The sequence below is a fragment of the Pelodiscus sinensis genome, chromosome 11, assembly GCF_052426305.1.
Source record: "Pelodiscus sinensis isolate ZL-2025 chromosome 11, ASM5242630v1, whole genome shotgun sequence".
NCBI classification, from domain to species: Eukaryota; Metazoa; Chordata; order Testudines; family Trionychidae; genus Pelodiscus; species Pelodiscus sinensis.
Window position 1 is genome coordinate 36,270,640 of NC_143062.1, and position 22,423 is coordinate 36,293,062.

General features: G+C 41.2%; 2 protein-coding genes across 2 annotated transcripts in view; one reads left to right on the forward strand and one right to left on the reverse strand.

Annotated features, from left to right (window-relative positions):
• SUMF1 (sulfatase modifying factor 1) overlaps positions 1-8,677 on the forward strand; it is an 82,960-nt gene extending 74,283 nt beyond the window's left edge. Inside the window, exon 9 of the mRNA XM_006132799.3 lies at positions 5,427-8,677. Within this exon, the coding sequence (XP_006132861.2) occupies positions 5,427-5,537 (111 nt within the window). The 3' untranslated portion in view covers positions 5,538-8,677. The remainder of the gene's footprint in view (positions 1-5,426) is intronic.
• A 5,771-nt stretch (positions 8,678-14,448) lies between these two features.
• Positions 14,449-20,077, reverse strand: LOC102461914 (histone-lysine N-methyltransferase SETMAR). The gene is made up of 2 exons (XM_006132798.5): positions 19,923-20,077; positions 14,449-17,503 (listed from the first exon to the last, which is right to left on the reverse strand). The coding sequence occupies exons 1-2, from the start codon at positions 20,067-20,069 to the stop codon at positions 16,685-16,687; spliced, it is 966 nt and encodes a 321-aa protein (XP_006132860.3). The 5' UTR covers positions 20,070-20,077; the 3' UTR covers positions 14,449-16,684.
• Positions 20,078-22,423: the final 2,346 nt, after the last annotated feature.

A 22,423-nucleotide genomic window follows, 5' to 3' on the forward strand; every position in this document is an offset into this window, starting at 1 on the left:
TGGAATAGAATTTTCTTTACTGATGAATAATGTGACCCATTTTAAAGGCTTTTAAAGATTTGAGTCTTTTTTTAGGTGTTAAAAAGTAGGCTGTGTATTAAGACTAGAAAAAAAATTGTATGGTACAAAGGATTCTTTATTAGATGCCTTTTTTAAAAAAATCACTTAAATTGATTCCTCTGCTCCCTACAGAACTGGCAAAGGGGCTAGGTGTGGGGGTGAGAGAGAAAGGAAGAAAGAGTGAGAGCAACTTGCTAAATGACCACTTGAATTCCAAAGCAGGTCTTGTAAAATTTCTTAGCCTGCTACTGCTTGTGGTATCACAGGTTGCACAGAGTCCTCTGCAGCATGCATGGCAGTTCCCAAACACAGGGCAAAAACTGTTCTCTGGGTTCATAATTTGTACCTGTATAGCTTTTAATTTCTCCTTAGATGTAAGCACTTGAATGGATGTAAGCACCAATTAATTGTCTCCACACTGAATAGGCAAAACTTGACTGCACTGAAGTTTGGGTGCACAGAGGGATCCACAACTAAAAGAAAAGCTACTGCAAAGTAGTATAAACCTGTCTGGAAAGCAGTCTGTCCCAAATCCCTTGTTCTTGTGACTTTCCGTCAAAGGCAGAGACGCACCCAAGTTCAGTTCATAATTAGTGATTGTGTTATAGCAATGCCACCGCTGAAGAAGATGTTTTCACAATGTCAGATAACTGATGGGCCATAGTGTTGTGAATGGCACTGACAAACACTTTAGGCTGGAATTTCCCAAGGAACCTAAGCAATTGTTATGTTTGCAGCATGCAAATGAGGGCTTGTGTACATTAACAGTTGGTGGCAAGCTGAGATGTTAATCTACTCCATGCTGGTTTGCTGCAAATTAGTAAATGCTCATGTGGACCCTAGGAAAGTTCTTTTTGTGCTTTGATTTACTCTCATTTCAAAGGGGGGGAGAAGGGGAGACCAAAATACACTACAGAACTTACAGGGTGTTGTATGTGGTAGGATGCTACTTATTTCTTAAAATCCAGAATTGTAGCACACGCAAACCAAAACACAGAGAGAAAAGAGGCTGCTCCATACAGCAGAGAAGTACAACTCATCCACGCCTTATTCTAGACTGGCTCTATAAACTGACTGAAAAAAATCCAGATCATGTTTTCCTACTGAGTACTTGGCCTGCAAGCAGGACCAGGTAGATGCCATAAAATTTAAAGGGATAATTTTAGCACAGTTTTCAGTACAGGCAGTCCCCGAGTTACGCGGATCCGACTTATGTCGGATCCGCAGTTACGAACAGGGCCCGTCTCCCTGGTCTCCAGCAGACCAGGGAGAGGAAGCAAAGCGGCGGAGCGCGCGGGCGGCGGGCAGCCCGGATGCGTCTGGGCTGTCTGCTGCCTGCGTGCTCCGTGGCTTTGCTCTGCTTTGCTCCCCGTCTCCCTGGTCTGCTGGAGACCAGGGGGACGGGGAGCAAAGCGGCGGAACATGCGGGCAGCGGACAGCCATGGTTCAGGACCAGGGACCTCCCCTGGCTCCGCGTGCTCTGTGGCTTTGCTCTGCTTTGCTCCCCGTCTCCCTGGTCTGCAGACCAGGGGGACGGGGAGCAAAGCCACGGAACACGCAGGCAGCGGACAGCCCAGACGCGTCCGGGCCGTCCGCTGCCCGCGCGCTCAGCGGCTGAATCTGGACGCCAGTTCCGACTTACATACAGATTCAACTTAAGAACAAACCTACAGTCCCTATCTTGTACGTAACCCGGGGACTGCCTGTGTATCACAAGGCTGATGGTTACCTACGTACCCATTGCGGATGACACTAAGCTAGGGGGAGAGGTACGCTGCAGGGTAGGGACGGGGTGCAGAGTGACCTAGACAAATTGGAGGATTGAGCCAAAATAAATCTGAGGTTCAACAAGGACAAATGCAGAGTCCTGCACTTGGGACGGAAGAATCCCAAGCATTGTTACGGGCTGCGGACCGTATGGCTAAGCAGCAGTTCTGCAGAAAAGGACCTGGGGATTACAGTGGATGAGAAGCTGGATATGAGTGAACAGTGTGCCCTTGTAGCCAAGAAGGATAATGGCATATTAAGAGGAGCATTTCCAGCAGATCTTAATCCCCACTCTTCCTCCAGCATCCCAGAGTGTCCTGAATGCCATGGAACTGCTGCTTATGGCAGGTGGGAGGCACTGGGAGGGAGGGGAATGAGTTGACCATCAGGGCCAGCAGCAGATGAAAGGTGCTAGAGAGGGTAGCTACCAGTGGGTGTTGAGTACCTGCTGATTTTCCCCCGCTCCCTTCCCCTTAGGTTGTTCAGCCCCGGAGCACCCACAGAGTTGTCACCTATGATTGAGATTGATAGGTGTGAATGCACCTTGCAGTTGCAATAATTATAAGTATAAGCCATTTGATTCTGTCCAGGAGTTTTGCTGAATAATGTTTTAGGCACAGACGAGTTAGGTTGTGGGAGGGGAGGCCAGAGGGATACATCCAGCCCAAGGGAACAGCTGAAAGCATGGTGTATAACCTGAAAGACCTCTGAGGAGAGGGTGTAGGCTGAAAAGGCTGTTGTTGGTTCTGTGAGCAAAAGAAGGTATTTCCTGCTATTTTATTCTGCATTTAGAAACCCCATCAGTCTTTGTAAAATAACAAGGTTTCTTCAAAGAAATATCAGAGTATTGCAAATTTCTCGTAACTGAAATGACCTCAAGTTCCTATAATTTGACTATTCACTTGTATCAAAAAAATAGGCAATTCTCCTAAATGTCATAAATATGAACATTTAATCTAGAGGTAAGATGATGAACAAAGGAATTATATATTGTCACTTTTAGACATCTGATTGTATAATCACATTTTTAAGAAGTGTGTGTAAGAATCAGCCTCTCCAATGGTAAATGCAAAATATTAACTGTTTTAGGCATATTGCACTTCATGAATGTGGACATGGCTGCTTTCAATCTTGAGGCATATTTCATTTATGTTTGAAATTCTATTGCTATGGGAGAGGTGGAGCCATACAATGGGAGAGGTGAAGAGAGCCTGTCCCATTGGTTATTGAGAGAGAGAGACTTTAACAGTTACCTCTATTTTCTGAAGATGGATCTAAAATATTTGTTTAAGAATTGATTTTTCTAATAGTTAGGAGTGTTCTACTTGATAGGAAGAAGTAGATAAACATTCTTAATTTTTGTATTAACCTACATTTTTACAAATAACTCCTTTTGTCTTTCCCAAGATTAACATCATAGTTGTGCAGCTTTCAGTGAATTCAATCTCAGAAAGGGAGCTGAATGCAAAACTCAATATGTGGTACAGTGGAAGAGAGAAAGCTACAATTTTTAGTTGAAATAAAACTATTTAAGCTATTTAAAACAAATAAATTGAAATAAAGCAAATTTCATATTACTTAATACTGCATGCTGGAAATCGGAAACATGCCAAAATGAAATCTCTCCAATTTATGTAAACTTATGTTATCTTAATTACTGTATGTTTCTTACTCTGTCCTAATCAAAAATACTAATTGGCGTGGAAGTTGAGGGTTTTTTTAAATGATTAGTACAAGGTGAAGGGCTAAAATGGATGAAGTACCTAAATCCTTTCTAACAATTTCTAGTGAGCCTTCCTTAACTTTAGACCCAATTTATCCTTGATGTTAATGGTGCAAGTTACAGCTGAGATGAATGTGATCCCTTGCATGCAGATGATGTTGAGACCTGCAGAACAGGTGGGAGCTGCCTCAGCTGGCACGCTTGGGACCTGAGAGGTCCCAATCCATGGAGTTTGCTTTACCGGGGAGGCCAAGGCTCCCCTACTGACTGTCGGACCTGCTCCTGGGTGTCAGCCTGGGCCACTGGGCTCAGCTCCCAGCCCTTGCAAAGACCGCGCTTCCTGTCTCCAGCCCTACTGGCACAGCGGGGAACACAACCGCAGTTGGAGGCAGGGCCAGGAGCAGTGGCCAGGGCTGGCACTCAGGGGCAGGACTGACAGTCAGTAGGGGAATCTGGACCTCCCCTGGTCTGGCAAACTCCATGGTTCAGGACCACTCAGGTCCTGAGGGTGCCAGACCAAGCAGGTTTCCACCTTTAGGTTGGCCTTCTGTCTGGCTGCTTTTTTTCCTTAGGATTTCATTCCATCATATTCCACAGGATTCTTCTAGACCGAAGCCAGTACCTTTTACTTCCAAATCCTCGTGTATCAAAAAGCTTTGCCACATTAAATTAGTAAACTAATAGTAGTAGACTACTTGATGACACATGATTTTATATTCAATGAGAAAAAGCTAGTTTGCATTCTTGGTGTAAAATATGTCTCATATAGCTACGCTGATGGGGTTACATTGAGAAATTTTCATGTCTAATCTTACGGCTGTTCCAGTTTCCAACCATGAAGTGCTAGAATCTAGTCTGTGCCTTATTAAGTATGTTTGTCTTAATAAGTAGGGGGAGAGGCAAGATGAATTTATAAATCTGAATTTTAAAGTTTTCAAATGCATGGATTGCAGACTTGTTTTTTAGGGACATCAGGGAGAGTTGTGTAAATTACTAGTATTTTCATTTTTGGGTTAATCTGCAGAATAATTTTAATGGTATCTACACTAGAAACAGTTGAGTGCAAGGAAAAGTATTTTGGACTATATGCTGAACTGCATTCTAACGTGGACTTGCATGAAATGTATTAATGTAGATGTACTTTAACCTTATACAACTACTATTTAAGGTATTTCATCTAAAGTAATTATACTATTTTTCTCAGTAAAATAAACTAATAATAATCAACTTTCTTTATACCTCCTCCTCAAAGCCTGTTTTCTGTTAGCGCCAACATTTGCTCCACTCCACTCAACTTTTTAAAAGTAAAATGCAAAAACATAGTCTTATGATGACCATAGTGTAGATCCTGTTCCCTTGCTTGTTTTTCCCAGGGCAATGTCAATCTAACCTCCTATCTGCAGATGCCATATTGCTTATTAAAGCATCACACACTCGTGTGACAGTTCTTCAGAGTAGTTCACAAACTTACCTTCATTTTCAGCACATCAGAAGTAAGTAAGATTGTATGGTACAAATGAAGCAAGAGGTACACTGGGAGCAATCTTACTACAGACTTAATTTGTTAGTTCTCTGTCCTGAAGAACTTGAGCAACGTGCAAAAATGAGGAGGTCAGCAAGGGTGATTCAGCGGGATTAAGGGTAACCAACTGTTCAAATAGTTGTCAGAATTTCATCTTGTTTCATTTCTTCTATCCAGTGGGCTTTTCCAACTCTTTCCTATCAGCCTGGTGCTTGATTCTGATCTTTGTCAGTCAGTAGCAAACACTAGCAATTGAAATGCTCTGTAATATTAGTCTCCCCAGCCCTAAATTACACAGATAGAGACGCAAGTTTTAATATGCTTTTAAGTGATTTTTTTTCTACCACTTTCTAGTCCTATTGCTACAGGTATCGCTGTGCAGCTCGCAGCCAAAACACTCCTGATAGTTCTGCTTCAAACCTGGGATTCCGCTGTGCAGCAGATACACTGCCAACTTTACAGTGACTGAACTTGTTGGTGCTCTGAAGCCACAGGGAACTGAAAATTTCACTCCCACAAGAGGAGTTTAGTGGAGCTCCAGCCTGCTGAGAGATTCTGCAGTTACCAGTCTCTAGTACAAGAGACAAGATGATACCAAGCTAATTACAAAAGAAATTGGAGAAAGTGAACTTGCAAAATACGTCAATGTTAGTTGGAGACATTTAATTCTGTAACCAAACTTTGGAGAAGTTGGGTTGAATTTCCATCTTTGCTGTGCAGATGAAAACTTTGAGTTAATTCTGTTGATATCATTGGAAATATACAAGATTTACACCTGCTAAGAACTAACCAGAATCATTTTAATAAGGATATTTTTTTGTTTCAAATACTTTTTTCTCCTCTACAGAAGATGCTCTTTAGTACTGAGTAAGTATTTTATGATGGATTTACCTCAGTGATCCAAACTCCTCATCAAGGCTTTACAAACTTTGGGATGAGTGAAAGGAAAAGCTGGGCTTTTGTAGCAATATTTATTTACATGTTACATCTTGAGTAATATAGGATGCAGGTTGTCAACGACAATTGAAAATTTAAGGATGGAAAATAAACATTCCACATTATCTATAACTTTTCATTGGCAGTTGGCTATGCCCTTGTAGATTTTAGGCTACCTGCAAATTTGGTATAAAAATGTTGTGTAGCTCTTATATTGCATTCCTGTTCTGAAAAGACCATTGTTCAGGAAAAAGTAGCAACTTTTACCATTATAGAAAGTGGCAGCTTTATTAGAACAGGGATAATAGTCCCATAATGGCAGAATCCATTATATATACGGGCTTAAAGAATTAAACGCTTATTTTCTGATACTGGAAACTTGTGGCAATAGAAACACATGGACGATTCCCTTTAACTTCTATTTACATTGTGCAGATTTATTTTGGGGGCTTCAAGGTATTTATTCAACCTGGTGTTTTCCAAATTGTCTTTGATAGTGAATGGCTCTCCTTATATGAAAGGTTGAAAGATTCCCATGAAAAGATGGGAAGTTTGAAGTGAATGGAAAACTTTCAACTTGTCTTCAATAAGTTTCAAACTATATTGAAAAATTCAGTGGTAGATAAATGTCAAATTAAGTCAGTGAGCTTGAGTTCTTCATGCTAAAATACACTTGTGCCTTTCTTCTCTCATTTGCTTCACACTTACCAGCCTAGTACTGCTGATACTAGTGGACAGACAGCCCTAGGAACAGATGGAAAAATTTTCTTGTCAACCACTTATTCTTTATTTTAACCAACCTAATAAAAAACTTTGTTTGCAGAGTATTGGGAATAAGCTCCGAACCTAAACATGACAGGCCCTTTAGACGTGGGTTCTATTTGCAGCTGTTCAGCAGACTGTGATCTAGGACTAGTCCTGTGCCTTAATCTCCCCTCCCCCCCCCCCCCCCCATGCAAAGGTGCATAAGCCTGATTCCCATTTTAAAGTGCTTTGAGATCTATGAATAAGACTGGGTAAGTGTGTTGTAACAGCCGTGTTTTGTATTATTTGTTTCCAGCATTTTTTGCCTATAATTTATTATAGGTTGGAATTAAAATGCAAAGCCCTTGCCAACTTCTGTTCTGGGACAGTGAGTTACTCACCAAACAAAAAGTATTACAGAGGGTATTCCTATCAGGGTGCCAGTGCATCCACACACACATTGCAAACCTCGGTGACATAGGAACTAAAGTTATACTCGCACCACCGATTAAAATTCAGCATAAGCCATTAAAGTATAAACATTTTCCAATGCCAAGTGCCATGCCATGTCATGTAATCATAGGAAAAAGCAGTGGCAATTTCAAGCTAGAGTTTAGTAACTGTAGAGGCAGGTGTGTATCCGGAAGTCCCCTACTAATGGATAGATCCACCAAAGAAAGCAACAGAACGCAACTATTAAAACTGCTCTGAAACATCATCAAAGTTCTATAACCTATCCTAGATACTGATCCCTTGCTGTCACGGATGTTGGGAGGCAGGCCACTCCTCACTTCCAGGCAGCCCCCGAGCCTGAAACACATACTCCCCTCCAACCATATATCCTACAACAGACATGCTAACCCAGGAACCAGTCCCTGCAACAAAACCCGTTGCCAACTCTGTCTACACATCTACCATAGAGACACGATCACAGAACCTAGCCATATCAGCTATACCTATGCAATCAAAGGCTTGTTCATCTACTAATGTGATACATGCATCTCTGCCACGTACATTGGAAAAACTGGACCATCTATGGATGACACAACGGTAAGATACAAAAAACTGTGGCAGAACATTTTAACCTTCCTGGACACAGTTATAGACTTGAAAGTTGACATTCTCAAGCAAAAAAACTTCAAAACCATGCAGCAGCCTGAAGATGCTGAGTTGGAATTCATATGCAAATTTGACACCACCTGAATGGGTCTGAATAAAGAGGGAATGGGTCACTCACTACCATAAATACTTTTCCCCTTAGGTATTCTCACTACCTTATCCACATCCACCCTGACTGAATTAGCTCTCATGTAACGTTCCCATCTCTGTAGCCCTAGTAGCTGTTTCTTTCTCTTTCTCTTCGTGCATCTGATGAAGTGAATGCAACTCATGAAAGCTTATGCCATAATAAAATTGTTAGCCTTTAAGATGCTACCTCCTTGTTGCTGAAACAGAGTAACAGGGCTATCTCTGAAAACAGCTGTATATAGTAAACACTGTACTCAAGATAGTGCATGCACTGAAGCAAATGGGAAAGAAATGCTGTGTCCATCTCAGTTCAAACTTCCCATGCTTTCATAGGAATGTCTGCCTTGCAGAAAGGAGTATGTTTTAGTGAAAATACTTTGGAGGCATTGTTACTGGTGAACATTATTTATATTATAAAAATGAAGTATATGGTTCTGAAACTTTGAAAAATCAGTGGAATCCCCATCTCTGAATGACAGCTTCGGACTAATGCTTATTTAGTAGTGGGGCATATTAATCAAGATTTACTGTCCCATGAGTGACATAGGTGTAAACTTTCTTCTGCTGGTCTTTCATTGATAGTTTAACTGGTTTGTTTCCTATAAACATCATTATATTCTTACATCAGTTGATCAAAAGATTGATAAAATGATTAAACTAAACATTCTGTAAACTGAGGTTTTTGTGTTGCTATTCATTTTAATAATTACATTATTTTAAAAAGTCTGGTGACTAACAGCTTCTTGTTGTTGTATGGTGGTGTGCTAGTAGTTACATAAGATTTAAAAATAAACTTGGAGGAAACACATTAATTTAAAAAGCTAACAATTTCTCACATTATGATACTAACACAGGCAGTTGAAAGATGTGGTGTTCCTTATCTTCCTTGATATTTGTTCATATTTCTACAATAAATAATAGTACAAAATATCCATTTTTATTCTTGTCATATGGCTAAACAATACCACATCCATATTTTGCATGGGATTAAAACCTCTTCAATTTGTTGACAACTTTGTTTAGCAAAAGTCTGAAAATTTGCCCCTTAGAATATCATGAAAACATCCCATGTTCAATCAACAATTCCTACAGAAATATTAGTTACAGATATAGAAATGAAAGAATTAACCCAGAAGTTTGCAATTTCTGACAGGATTAATATTGTAACTAAATCACTTGTATTTCTAACCAAAACCACCCCTAAGCATTTGTAGACCTTGCCCTTATAGGGTACTTGTGTGTTCTTGGCTGTCAGCAAAGTATTAATGCATTGATTCAGCAAAGCACTTGTGACTTCAGTGGCATTTCAGCATGTGCTAGAAATTAAGCACAATTTAAGTGCTGTACTGAATCATACCCAAAGTGGTATCACTTTACCTACAAAATCTGACTATTCTTACAGTTTCTTTTAGACAACATTAAAGTATGCTGACTCAGCAAGGTGTGTGTGTGTGTGTGTGTGTGTGTGTGTGTGTGTGTGTACGTACCGACCCATTCAAGTTTTTGGGCCTTGATAAGCCCACAGGTGTCCACCCTCTCAGAGTTTGCAAGATAGGGCCCTAAATCTGACCTTTTGTAACCCTTTTTATTATTGAATGAAAGGAAATTGTGATTAAGCCCAAAACAAACTCTAACATGTAAATCAACCTCCCCACCCCCCTGCAATAAGGAGTCCTATGGCACCTCAAAGACTAAGGGTACATCTATGCAACACTGTTTTGGGATACCAAGTATCCTGAAATAGCTATCCCGCATCTTCACATCTTCCAATGTCCCTGTAAAACCTCATTCTATGAGGAGTAAAGGATCTTTTGGAATAGTGCTTTTTGAAATTTGGTGCAAATGATTAAATAAGCTATTACGAAATAGCATCAAAATAAGATATGCAATTTTCATAGCTCAAATTGGGTACCTTATATTGAGTCAAGGTGCAGTGTAGTCTCACCCAACAGATTTATTTGGGCATAAGCTTATATGGTCAACAACTCACTTTGTCAGATGCATCTGGTAAGGTAGGTATTTGTCCACTTAAGCATATGTCCCAATGAATGTTAGTCTTTCAGGTGCCACAGGACTCCTTGCTTTTTGTTGCAGATGCAGATGAACATGGCTACCCCTCTGATACTGCTCTTTAAAATGGGACTCCTCTGAACCACAGATGAACGTTGCACTCAGGGTTGGAATTTAAACTGTTGGTCTTTGGAGGTGTTTGGATTTGGTCCATTATTTACATGCATGTTGAACTATGAGTTGGCAAATCAGATTTTGTGGAAGGCCTTATTCCAACAGGTTGATACTATTTATAACACAGTCTTCAGAACTCTTATTTATTGGATATTTATTACTTGAAGATCTTACATGAAATTTATAGGACTAGACTTAAAACGCTGTATGGCGAATACATTTCAATCTTTTTTTCAGTCCTCTTTGAGAGAGAGAGAGAGAGAGAGAGCACGCATTTAGGTAGCCTTTATTCATCCAGGGAAAACAGCTGTAGTACAGCAAAGATCCACATTTTTGTCCCTTTAACACTTACTTGCCATTAAAGTTGTTAGGACCAAATGACAATGTACTACTTTGATAGAGATATAGCAAATTATTTTTGTTTTTGAATCCTTTTGAAATTGCATGTATCTTGTTGAATTCTTAGATCACTCTCACCAGAAACAAAGATCTACTGGCAAGGACTAAAAGTAAAGAAAGACAATTACATGCAGTTACAAGACTCAGCCGTGTCCTCTGGTTCTATGCCAGTCATACAGATTTGATATGATGCATTAACACTTTCCCAAGTATTTGGAACTTTGCCAAATATCTTCAGAAGAGGGAACTGGAAGCAGTGCAATTGATCTTGAAAGCCCATCTAATCTTAAGGGATGAAAAATACAGTGCTATGAGAATAATACAGCAGTAGTTTAGTGAGAAGTAGGAGGTAGATTGGACCTCCTTTTAATTTACATTTCCAAAAACACCAACTAAAAGTGACAGGCATAATACCATTGTGGGAGAAAGAGACTTCTTAGCCCTTACTCTGTTTTTTGGTGCAATGTTTAAATGAAACCACAGTGGAGACTAGGATGCAGAATCTGTGAAACTTCTTGCCATGTAGATTTCTCCTAAGGGTACATCTACACAGTAGTGTTATGTCAGAGTGAGTGATGTGCTGAAATGTTATAGTGGGAGTCTAAACTACAAGCTTTTTTAAATAATGTCAAACTGGAGGACTTCTTCCTCCAACTTATGGTAAGAGTGTTCTTCAACTTCCTGCTGTGTAGACAGCGCCAAAAGCCGAATTAAGCTATTTCGACTTAAGCTACACAATTTATGTAGCTGAAGTTGTGCAGCTTAATTTGATTTTAGCCCTAATGTGAAGACATACTCTAAGTGATTAAGGTATAAACACTGTTACCAAAGTGCCAGTTACTGAGCTTATCGTTTTGCTCATATCAAAGGATGGAGATCTTAGGGTTAACATAGAAATCACAAAAATGAATAATTAGATATGCTCATCCATTTGTCTATAGCATCAGCCGTATTCCTAATCACATGTAAAATCCACTTACCGTAAGTTGTTCTCCACAGCCAAAATTCTAGAACAGAGTGAGAATAAGGAGAAAGTCCAGCACTTAAGTGTGTGCCAACAGGGTAGCAAAGAGCAATTAAATTCCCTTGGCCCCTTATCAGTATCAAATAATGATTAAATTCCAAACAGTCCTCATCATAAGAAAAATAAAGTGTCACTAGTGATTTATGGTGATTAATGCATCTGCCCTCAGATGGAAAGTTTGTAGTACACGCATTGTGCAAAAGTGTTATGAATATAGGATGTCAAACAAGCATGCTCCTTGATCAGATTGGCTATTTATATACAGTAAAACTCCAATTGTTCGGCACTCTTGATAGTCTGGCACCAGCTGGAACCTGGAAGTGCTCCAGCCAGCTGGACAATTGGAGCTCCTTTGAGCCCCACGTGTACTCATGGGCCAGGAAAGGGAAGGGGAGGAAAGCGAAAGGGGATTATACCCCCTGTGACGGGTCTACCGGGACCCGCACTGTGTCTGGCTGGGGGGCGGGGTCAGCGGGGAACAGCACGAGCCCTCCACCCTTTTGCAGGGAGGTAGTGGGAAGCCCTGCATAGCTGCCTGCTACAGGCCACCTGGGCCTGCAAACAGCGGCAGCAGAGCGGGGGTAAGGCGAGGGGTGGTGCTGCCAGACCAACCGGGCAGCACCCCAGCTGCTCCGCTCTGCCGCCTCCCCCAGTCTGCCACCACTACTTGCAGCCTCAGCTGACCTGTTGCCAGCAGCTGCGCGGGGCTTCCCCCACCTCCTTGGAAAACGGCAGAGGGTTCGCCTCTCGCCGCACTATTCCCTGCTGACCTCCCCCTTCTCCCCCCCCCCACACACTCCGCCAGTCGCAGTGCGGGTCCTGGCAGACTCGTTACAGCCCCCGCCGGAGTACCTCCTGCTACTCTGGCATAACTGATAATCCGGCACCCCCTGGGTCTCAAAGGTTCCAGATTATTGGAAGTCTACTTTATTTCTTTATAAAATTCTCCTCACATATATGGGAAAAGAAACAAGTGATTAGGTAATATTAATAGACTGTTAGCTGATGGCATACATACAATTCCCCACAAAATAGAGGAGTTCTACTATGCTCATAAAGGGGTTTTTGTGTGTTTTTTTTTTTTAATTGGGAAGTGGTCCCCTCCCAAGAATTTTTTTAGCTGAAACAGTGTGATCTAATGCTGATAAGGAAAAGCAATAGAGACATGTAATAAATAAAATGAAAACACTTCCGCTGTCTGGTATATCACATTTACTGAAGTAGTGCTCTGGAACAGGCAGTGGTAGCACTGTTGTGATAAGATTAGACAGCTCCTTAGTCTTTCCATTGTGGCACATAGTTTTCCCAAACTTGTTCTGCCAAGAAAGACAGTAATGTACAAAAACAAAACACCCACACAAACACACACCCACTGTCTGGGAATTGTAGTAACACCCCTGTACGTTTTGTTTCATTGTCCTGTATGCAACTAGCAAGAGAGCCAGTAGTGGCTGCTGAATGGGGAAAGATTATTTTTCCCATTTGTGTAGTTTCTTCTGTTCGGGGCCTAACTTCTTTCTTACTGAAGTAGGATGCTCTTTGCCAACACTTGAAGCCTTATCCTTAGAGATCCTTGGCTGAAAGGTACATTAGAAATTCAAAACTACTTTCACTCAACTCATAGTTGAGGATATGTTACATTCATGTCACTTACAGCTATGCCGATAAAATTGATGATTTTGGGATATAAAAGTTTAATACAAGTTGAAATAATGTACTGCCAGTAAGTGCTTTTGGGCTTAACCATTTGGGCTTTTTTAATCTTACTGGCTACGTCTAGACTGGCATGATTTTCCGGAAATGCTTTTAACAGACAACTTTTCTGTTTAAAAGCATTTTTGGAACAGAGCGTCTAGATTGGCATGGATGCTTTTCCGCAAAAAAGCCCCGGTCGCCATTTTCGCGATCGGGGCTTTTTTGCGGAAAACAAATCTCAGCTGTCTACACTGGCCCTTTTGCGCAAAACTTTTGCCCGAACGGGAGCAGCATAGTATTTCTGCAAAAAGCACTGATTTCTTACAGTAGGAAGTCAGTGCTTTTGCGGAAATTCAAGTGGCCAGTGTAGACAGCTGGCAAGTTTTTCGGGAAAAGCGGCTGATTTTCCGGAAAAACTGGCCAATCTAGACACAGCCACTGTGTCTTGAATGTCGTCTGTGCATTACTCCAAAATTGTACAGAGTGAAATTGCAGGTAGCTTGATTGAGTTTAAGGGAGAGTATTGTCAAAAAGTGAAATTAGGTAAAGACCAGCACCTCAGTGAGTAAAAACCAAAGCTAGTTCCTTTCTAAGATGGACTGATGATACTCCTTTTGCAAAATGACAACTGGACAACTCCAAGGTTATGTTTTGTCAGTGGAGGTGCTATCTGGCCACCACCCTTTAGAAAAAGAAGAGTAGCAAATTAGGATGTGTGTTTAACTTGTTACGGTGCTGACTTCTGCAACAGGACAAGTAGTATTATTGAAAATACAAACATCTTTACAAACTTAAAAGTACACCCACTATTTATTTTTAAATTAAGCAGACACAGAACTAACTTTTAATAACATCTGTCCTTAGTGTTCTTTTCTTAATAGTGTTAGGCAGAAGTGGCCTCCTCTCTGGCTGTTTTTCACAGTCCAGGACTTACAGGAACAGATTGTGAAGGATGTTGTCACTGACCATTGTTTCCAGTCCTCCCTTTTACTGCTGAAAATCAAAGTATGAATTTACAATACAGCTTCTCAGCCACTGTGGTAAGTAGTAGCCACCTTGCTGATGGTTCACCAGCAGTGGAATATTTTACCAGCAGTTGCTCCAGAGTAAAAACACATTTGTTCATAAAGTTATTGGACAGACATGTATGTTTTGAAGACTGATATTTAATAGATACTGAGCTCATGTTAATTAAATGTACACCGTAAGTTCAACAATTCAGCAAGCTGAGCCATTTCTAGTACATATTGTATTAAAGAAAGTATACATTAAAATGCTCTATAGACAATGGATTTTTGTGATGTAAAATGCAGATTTAGACTTTTTAAAAATACAGTTAAATTTGATGTACCGGCAACCACCCTTCTATCTTGTTCTCAAACTGACCTGATGAACCTGTTGTACTATCTCACCACCCAAATGCACAATAAACAAAACATTAAAAATAAGATAGTCCAGCAGCCAGAAATAAGCAGTGCATAGTTGACTAACTGCCTTACAGATTTCATCACAAAGATAATGCTCATTTCCCAGTGTTATGAACTTGGGAGGCACAGGAAACTGGGGATAAAAGATAGTGAGAGAAGATACGGGACACTAAATCTTGAAACTAGCCCAAGTGAAACAGACTAGAGTTGAAGCATGCTACAAACAAAGACTTTATGGAACTACAGAAAAGGATTCTACAGCAGGCATGGACAAAATACAGCTCATGGGCTGGATCCAGCCCACGGATGCTGCAAGGAGTCCCAGGTAGGCTCCCCACTTGCCTCGCCCCATCCACACACCACTCAAAAGTGGCTGTGGGGCAGTTTTTCTTTAAAAACTGAGAGTCCCAAAGGGCTTACTATATCTAAGCACCACTATCCTTCCTATCTGCAATGGCAAAACTCTGCTTCCCTTTTTCTTCATCACCAGAGGCAGAAAAACAATTTAGTTTGAGAGGCAAAAACAAGCTAACAATAAAACATCTGACTGCATAAAAATGGTTGAAAGGACAAATATTAGGAAAAAAATAACCTTCTCTCTACCATCTGTTGAACAGATGCTTTTTCATAAAGGTGTTGTATATTAGCATCTACCACTTCAGTCTGTTTTGCCAGACACACAGGTAGTGTATTGTGTTACTTCACAGAGCGGAGTTAGGCTTTTCTGCCCACTCCCTCAATTATTTTGCCAACACCAGTTGGAGAAGCATCACTGAGGTAATGTGTGCTGTTTCATAGGAAAGACGCTGCAGCTACACTGGTGCCCTCTTGTGCCTAACAGAGCCTATGCCAGAGTCAGTTGAGAAAAAAGTTGAATGATAACAGGAGAAAATGCAATGTCAGTTGTTCATAGAATTAGCTTCTTAGCCAGCAACAGTCAACAAAGGTGAATAGGAGAAGCTGGCAAAAGTTGGGGGAGAAGGAAATGAATTTTACATAATATTTTTACAGAAAAGTCTGAAATAGCAGGGGCTCAGCTACAGCACTGAATTAAAAAAGAAAGTGACACCCAATTTTCAAAAAGGTTTCAGAACCAGCAAGGCTGGGTGCATTAAGCTGTTTTTGTTTTCAGGGTCTAACAACTGCACACATTAAAAATAAAAAGCTGGGACCACCTTTGTAAATGTCATGGTTAATGTGCACCTGTCATCTTGATTTTTTTTCCAGCTTTACTTCTGAAGTGACTTAGATAAATGAATCATCTCCCCAAACCCTTTTTTCTGCATCTGTCATTAAAATTCAGTCAGTTTTTGTGTCTTGTACTATACACTTAAAAGAGGTTTGAGATCAAAACCTTCAACTGCCCTTTGAGCTGTGGCAAGGTACCTAAGCTTCCTTGTTTCAACAGGAAAAGATTAGCTGTTTAACCTTCTCTTGTATCATCCACTTTGAATCAAGTTGAGCATACAGATTATTCGGTATGTTATTTGAGGACGTTGTCAGGACCTCTAAAGCCTTGGTTTTTGGCCAAGGCTGTCTCTAGAAATCCAAGTAGTAAGGCAGACTGCAATTTCCTTTCCTGAAGACAGATTCACACCCCCCCCCCCCCCCCCCCCGCATATACTAGCTAACATGGTGGGATGCAGCCCTTTTCACCTGCCTTGGCTTCTGTTTATTTTGCACCATGAGTGCCTCTTCTCTGACTTCTCCTTCACCTGTTAGGTAAGTATTAACCCTTAAAGCAATTTAAGGTTATGGGCTGTGTCCTGACACATTTCCCACTTTTCCCTCCCACATCTTGTCAATAAACTTCTATCCTTGCTATGATTGCTGCTGCATGAGGCTGGGGCCCTGTGGTTATTTTGTGGTTGGAGGGGCAAAGCAATCATTCCATTTTTGTCTAGGCACAGCTGAGAATAGATGCTATATTTACTGCTGTCCATTTTTTTGAATCCTCATGCACAGCTGTTTCCCTGAGAAACTTTGTCAAAAGTTTGTTTGTCTGGTTTATAGGACAGAGAGCTATCATATGGTAAAAAACCAGCACATGATTTAGCACCACAGTAACAGGGTTTTTTCATAATACCATCTTCCTCCAACACATCCTGCTCTCTTTTGATTAGTGGTATGTTAAGAAATCTTCCAGAATAATCATATAAAAGTTCTTCTCCAGCAGTGATAGCAGCAGCAGCAAAAAGTGCAAGTTTAGGCACCAGTGAGTCAATGCGGACAGGAACCATAAATAAATTTGGCTCACAAGAATGGTTCAGGAACCTGCCTACATTTCCTATATACATAGGATCAACATATGTCTCTATTATCTGTCCATCATACAAGTGTTCCCTCACTGCTATAATATAGTTTGAATCTTGTGGTGTCTGTGCCTGTATTCTTCTACGTGCCTCACTGAGGTTAAGAACTTCACCAGCATATTCACATACAAATCTTCCTTTAGGTATGAACTCTAGTGTGCGGACACCCCAACCCTTCTTAACAGTCTTGAACACCTCAAGCCTGAATTGTAAGCCCCTCTGAATAACCCTGTTTTGACACAACTCGCCACAACGGCACATGGTGTTGCATTCAAAAATAGGCCTAGTATAGTCCACTTCACTTCCTATGTATTTGATGCATGAACTGTTATAGTTTTCACCATGGCGAAGACATGAACAAGTGTTGGCCATGCAAGAAGCAGCAAGACAATTACATCCAGGAAAGGTGATTTCAGAAGGATCAGTATCTTCTCCTGCTCCTGCCACATGCTCTGGACTATACTGCAAAAATATGAAGAATTAAAATAATTTTGACTGAGTATTTTTGAAAGCCTGACCCCTCCCCCAAAGTACACATTAATAAGCTCTTTTTTTATATGTGGGTCCTGTAAAGAAAGGCAAAAAATTAATATACTTTTTTTCCTGTTTAACATTTCACAGGCGCCTAAAGGTGGTAACTGTCTTTCAAATGACCACCGTTCTTCAAGCAGCTGGCATGCAAATAAGTAGCCCATAGAATCTTTTCATATTTCATTTTTGGAGAGGGGAAGTGTTTCAAAAGTGAACATGAAAGAAGCCATTAACAATGCAGGAGCTCGAAGTCGTTGATGATGGAACAGATTCAGTGATAACACTAGCTTCCCTTACAATACTGCCCCACAACTGTATCTCAGCTCTGGCCCAAGAGAACCTAGTCATCTCAGAATAAGCAGCCAGTCCATTCATTATCTTTCATTGCTTGGCCTATCAAATAAGATGATTCCACAGGGAGATTATTGTGATGTAGACTTCTAAATGAAGCCAGAAAAAATCCCCTTCTGGATCTATGCCAAAAATCTGGAAACTATTTTTTTTAAACTTGAAGATGGATGTCTAAGTGAATTAGCAAGGGGGGGGGGGGACTATTATAATGAAAAAAATTAAACTGTTTTTAATTGTTTTTCGCTAATTGTGCAGATAAACTCGAGACCAGCTTTTAAAATGCAAATCCTTGTCCACATGGATTTAGGAAGACTATGAAGAATAATGATTTAATTCCTAAAAACAGTCCATTGACTAAACCATAACAACCCACACAAAGCTAATGTGTCTAATTTTATCTACAGTGAACAGACAAGAGTGAGATTATTTTGAGCAACAAAGGAATCCCTCAAAATAGAAAAGGCATACAATGTGCTACTATTTATTTACATAATAGAACAGAAAGAGAAGCAGATGGTGATGTTAATTTCTTAGTTAATCTACATATATAAGTTATTGTGAGATTGAGTAAATTATTTAAACAAAGCATTCCTGTTTGATAAAGCACCACTTAAAACCAATTCAAAAGCTCTCCTATGAGAACAGTTTGACTTATAAAAGTGATGGCTTGAAATTATTTTCTTTTTAATATGTCATCTAAATCTTTACATTTTGAGATGGTAAGCTATCTTGTTGCATTCAGACTTGATTCTAGTGATTTAACTGCTGTAAGAAGAAAGTATGGCTGGATTTGTGTTCACAACTGTATGCTGATGCATTTGCAGAGGACAAATTTTAGTTGGTGATTGCATTTCAACCTGGTTACCACTGAAGGAAGGCATTTGGTTTAGTTTCACTAATGTCACTGGCAACCTCAGGTTCACATCAAAGTGAACACTGTGCCGTGAGGTAAGTTGGTTGAAAATTTGCTCAATTTGAGTCAAAATATAGATATTTATTACAAGGTACTCCAGAGACATGTTTGTTTATAGTGTCCAGTTTGAAAAGAATGAGGAGCATATTATCCAGAAACTTTACCTACCAGCATTAGAAAATACTTAAAAATACATGTTTCAGCTACATTCTACCTACTTAGATATTATCTTTTTGAACATAAGTGGAAGAGCCAACCATGTAAGTGGTGTTTTATTTTTGAAGGTTACTGGAAATGTAGCCATTCTGTTCTAGATATAAAATGTTGCCCTGGCTGATCCCAAGATACTATAAAAGCAAGGTGAGTCAGGTAATATCTTTTATTGGACCAACTTCTTGAACTCAACCTTCTTAAAGTTATCCAACGAAAGATACTACTTCACCCCCTGCCGCTCTAGATACAAGTGAGGATTTCCTGTGCCCAGATTTGATTAGGAAGGGGCACATCTTAGATCCCCTCTCCTATAACTAGTATCCTCATCCAGCCTGAAGAAGCCAACGGGAAGCTAGGTGTTTCAGGATCGGGGCCCGCAATCCCAACCTCCTCTGCAGCGCTGGATTGATGGAACTAGTGCTTGTGCAAACAGGTGTCACGCTACACCCAGCTTGCAGGGTTGTACCCATTCCCCTCTCCCCAGCCTGGGAACCCATGGGTGTGACTGGTGCCGTTTGGGTGGGTGTAGGGGGCGGGACCAGCTCGTGGCAGGCTCACAGTGCCCCATATGCGGATGAGGCTGCCGGGAGGTGGCAAGGGACCGGCCCACGACTGACCCCACACGGCCAGGGGTGCCCACCACGTGGAGGCGAGGCGGGCTCCTGCCCGGGCCCGGGCTGCCAGCGCGAGGAGAAACCCGCGTCTCCCAGCCTCTGAATCGGCAGCAGGGCTTCGGGGGCGGCGGAGACTGGCCCATGCGCAGGGAACCCGCGCGGCCCGGCGCTCCCAGACGCGGCAGCACCTTCGCCGCCGCCCGCCAGGCTCCCCAGCCGCGGCGGCTCCTGCTCGGTGCAGGCCGCAGCCGCCTCCTACCTGGAAGGTCGGAGGCTCCTCGGACGGCGGCCACACCGACACGGGCAGGCTCTCCAGCCCCCCGCTCAGGTCTCGCAGCTGCGCGCGGGGGAGCCCCTCCATGCTTCTCCCGGCCAGCCGGGGCCTAGGCCTAGCGACTGTCCCCATGGCAACCAGCCCCCCTTCCCTCCACTCGGATTGGGTCCCGAGTGAAATGTCCGTGTGCCATTGGCCGAGAGGAATGACATCACGGGCGCAGACCCGGAAGTGTTCTCTTAAAGGGGCCACGGGAGTCTTTCCATCAGACGGGAACAACAAGATTTTAGGAGCGTTTGGCAGAGACGCGCATGGCAGCGTGTGGAACACCAACATGCTCTCAGGCACACTGTCTTTGCGTGTGTCAGACAGACACGGGCCCACAGACCTACATCTATGACGTGTCTAAGGTGCTACAGCAGGGCTACCCGTTATTTTTGTGTACACACACACACACACACACACCCATATCGTGTATCAGACACTCTCTCTCACACACACAAAGACACTGTGCATGTCCACCAGACACACACTATTAGTCTCTCATACACAGTGACATTGTGCATATAAGGTACACAGTCACACACACAATGATTTTGTGCAAGCTAGACAGACAGACTTAGGCACAGTGATATTGTGCATGCTGGACAGATACAGACTCACACACAATGATATTGTGCACGTCAGATGGACACAGTCTTTCTCACAGACTTTGTACATGTTGACCCAGAAGAATCTGACAGGGTGCTGTTCCACCCTAACATAGTATTATTATTTTTGTTATGGTCCCTCATTCTCTTAGGTGCTGTGAGGCTTTGTGAAATCACTGTGTTTGTAAAGCATCGCAAGATGCTCAGCTAATAGAGGCCATGTCCTGTTAACTCCATGTAGCGGCCTAGTGTGCTATATCATGATGTGACAGTGTAATGCACCCCTTGGACTCCGTGGGAAAATTGTTATGGGAAAATTGTTATAGACGGTCCTTTCGCTAGCACACAGCGGAGGCATTGTGAAAGAGTGGCCATGGAACTAGAATTATCCTTTCATCTGCTCTGGTCAAGGTTGAAGCGCATTGAGAGGGCTGTCCTGTTGCACCTTGAGATTGTTGCTCTCCAATTGCATTTAGTTGTGCAGTTAAAAGCTAGCCTTGCTCCTGTAACTTCCTCTACATGCGCATATGACTGCACTTTCAGTCAATTCAGTTGCAAGGCTGAATCCAGGGAACTAACAAGACACTGTATAAGTGCTACTGTCTAATATTGCTTTGGTTTTATTAGCTAGAATCTGTTGGAAATGCCACAGACTATTAAATAGGTTTTTCCTAGAACTCGTTGGGCAATTGGTTTTTCTACAATTATTTCTGCATATATTTTTAATTTTCATTTTTTAATTTAAAGTTTTCTGTGGAAAATGTTTGGTTTTCCATTTAAGTTGTTTAAAGTTGAAATATTTGGGTTGCTATTTTTTGACAGAAATCTGTAGTAAAAAAACCTACAATTAGTAAAAGCGTCTTTGCTTTTATTGCTGATTTTTCTATTACCATTATTTGGTTTAATAAATGTTTTACATAAAACTTCCCTTCCATTTTCCCTGATTAGGTTGACTTACAAAACAAAGAAATAGAATGGTCAGACTTGGTTTATCACTGTATAACACATCTCTGTGTAATATGAACAACAAGAACAATTCCCCATCAAGAAATTGTGGCTGTACAGTGAATATGCATTATTATGGTGAGCTTAAACAATATATTTACTGAATGTCGTAGTAAAAGATTGTCTTCTCTATTCTACAGTCAGATTCACAGATGTAACTGCCACAGTCGTAAAAATAAAATATTAAGTACTAGTTTATAATATGTGGTTTATATATTATCAAATAATATCTTAATATGACTGAATTAAGATATTTGCTCATGAAATTACTCATTACAGCAAACTTTTGAAATATAGCAGAACCTCAAATTTACAAATGCCCCAGTAATGTCCTCAGGAGTGGAGGTTGTTTGTAACCCTGAAATGTTCATAACACTGAGCACATTATGGTTGTCCTTTTGAAAGTTTGCAAGGGATTTTTGACTTAATACAGCTCTGAAACTTTACTATGCAGAAGAAAAATGCTGCTTTCTCTTTATTTTTTTAGTACTTTATGTTTAATACACTACTGTACTATATTTATGTGTCTCCTACTGCCTGATTACGTTCCAAATGAGGTGTGTCATTTCATACTTTTGGTGTTCATAACTCTGAGGTTCTATTGTAAATAACTTTTTTTTTTTAATTTCATAACAACTGTTGTAAGCAGAAGGTAAGATTAAAAGAATGCTTTTGTGTAAATGAAATGATGAGTTTGAATGGGCCACATGAGTGGCCCTCATTCATTTCAGTGGGCTTCAAGATTGTTGTAACCAAGATAGTCTCCCAGAAAAGGGCAGTTTTGCTAACTAGAATTTGCAGAGTGATTCAATCCGTTTTCTCTCTGAGCTG

Coding starts and splice junctions, on each gene's coding strand:
- LOC102461914 (XM_006132798.5), bottom strand. CDS start 20,069: ATGGGGACAGTCGCTAGGCCTAGGCCCCGGCTGGCCGGGAGAAGCATG. Junction 17,504..19,922: donor AGGAGCCTCCGACCTTCCAG/GTAGGAGGCGGC, acceptor ATATTTTTGCAG/TATAGTCCAGAGCATGTGGC.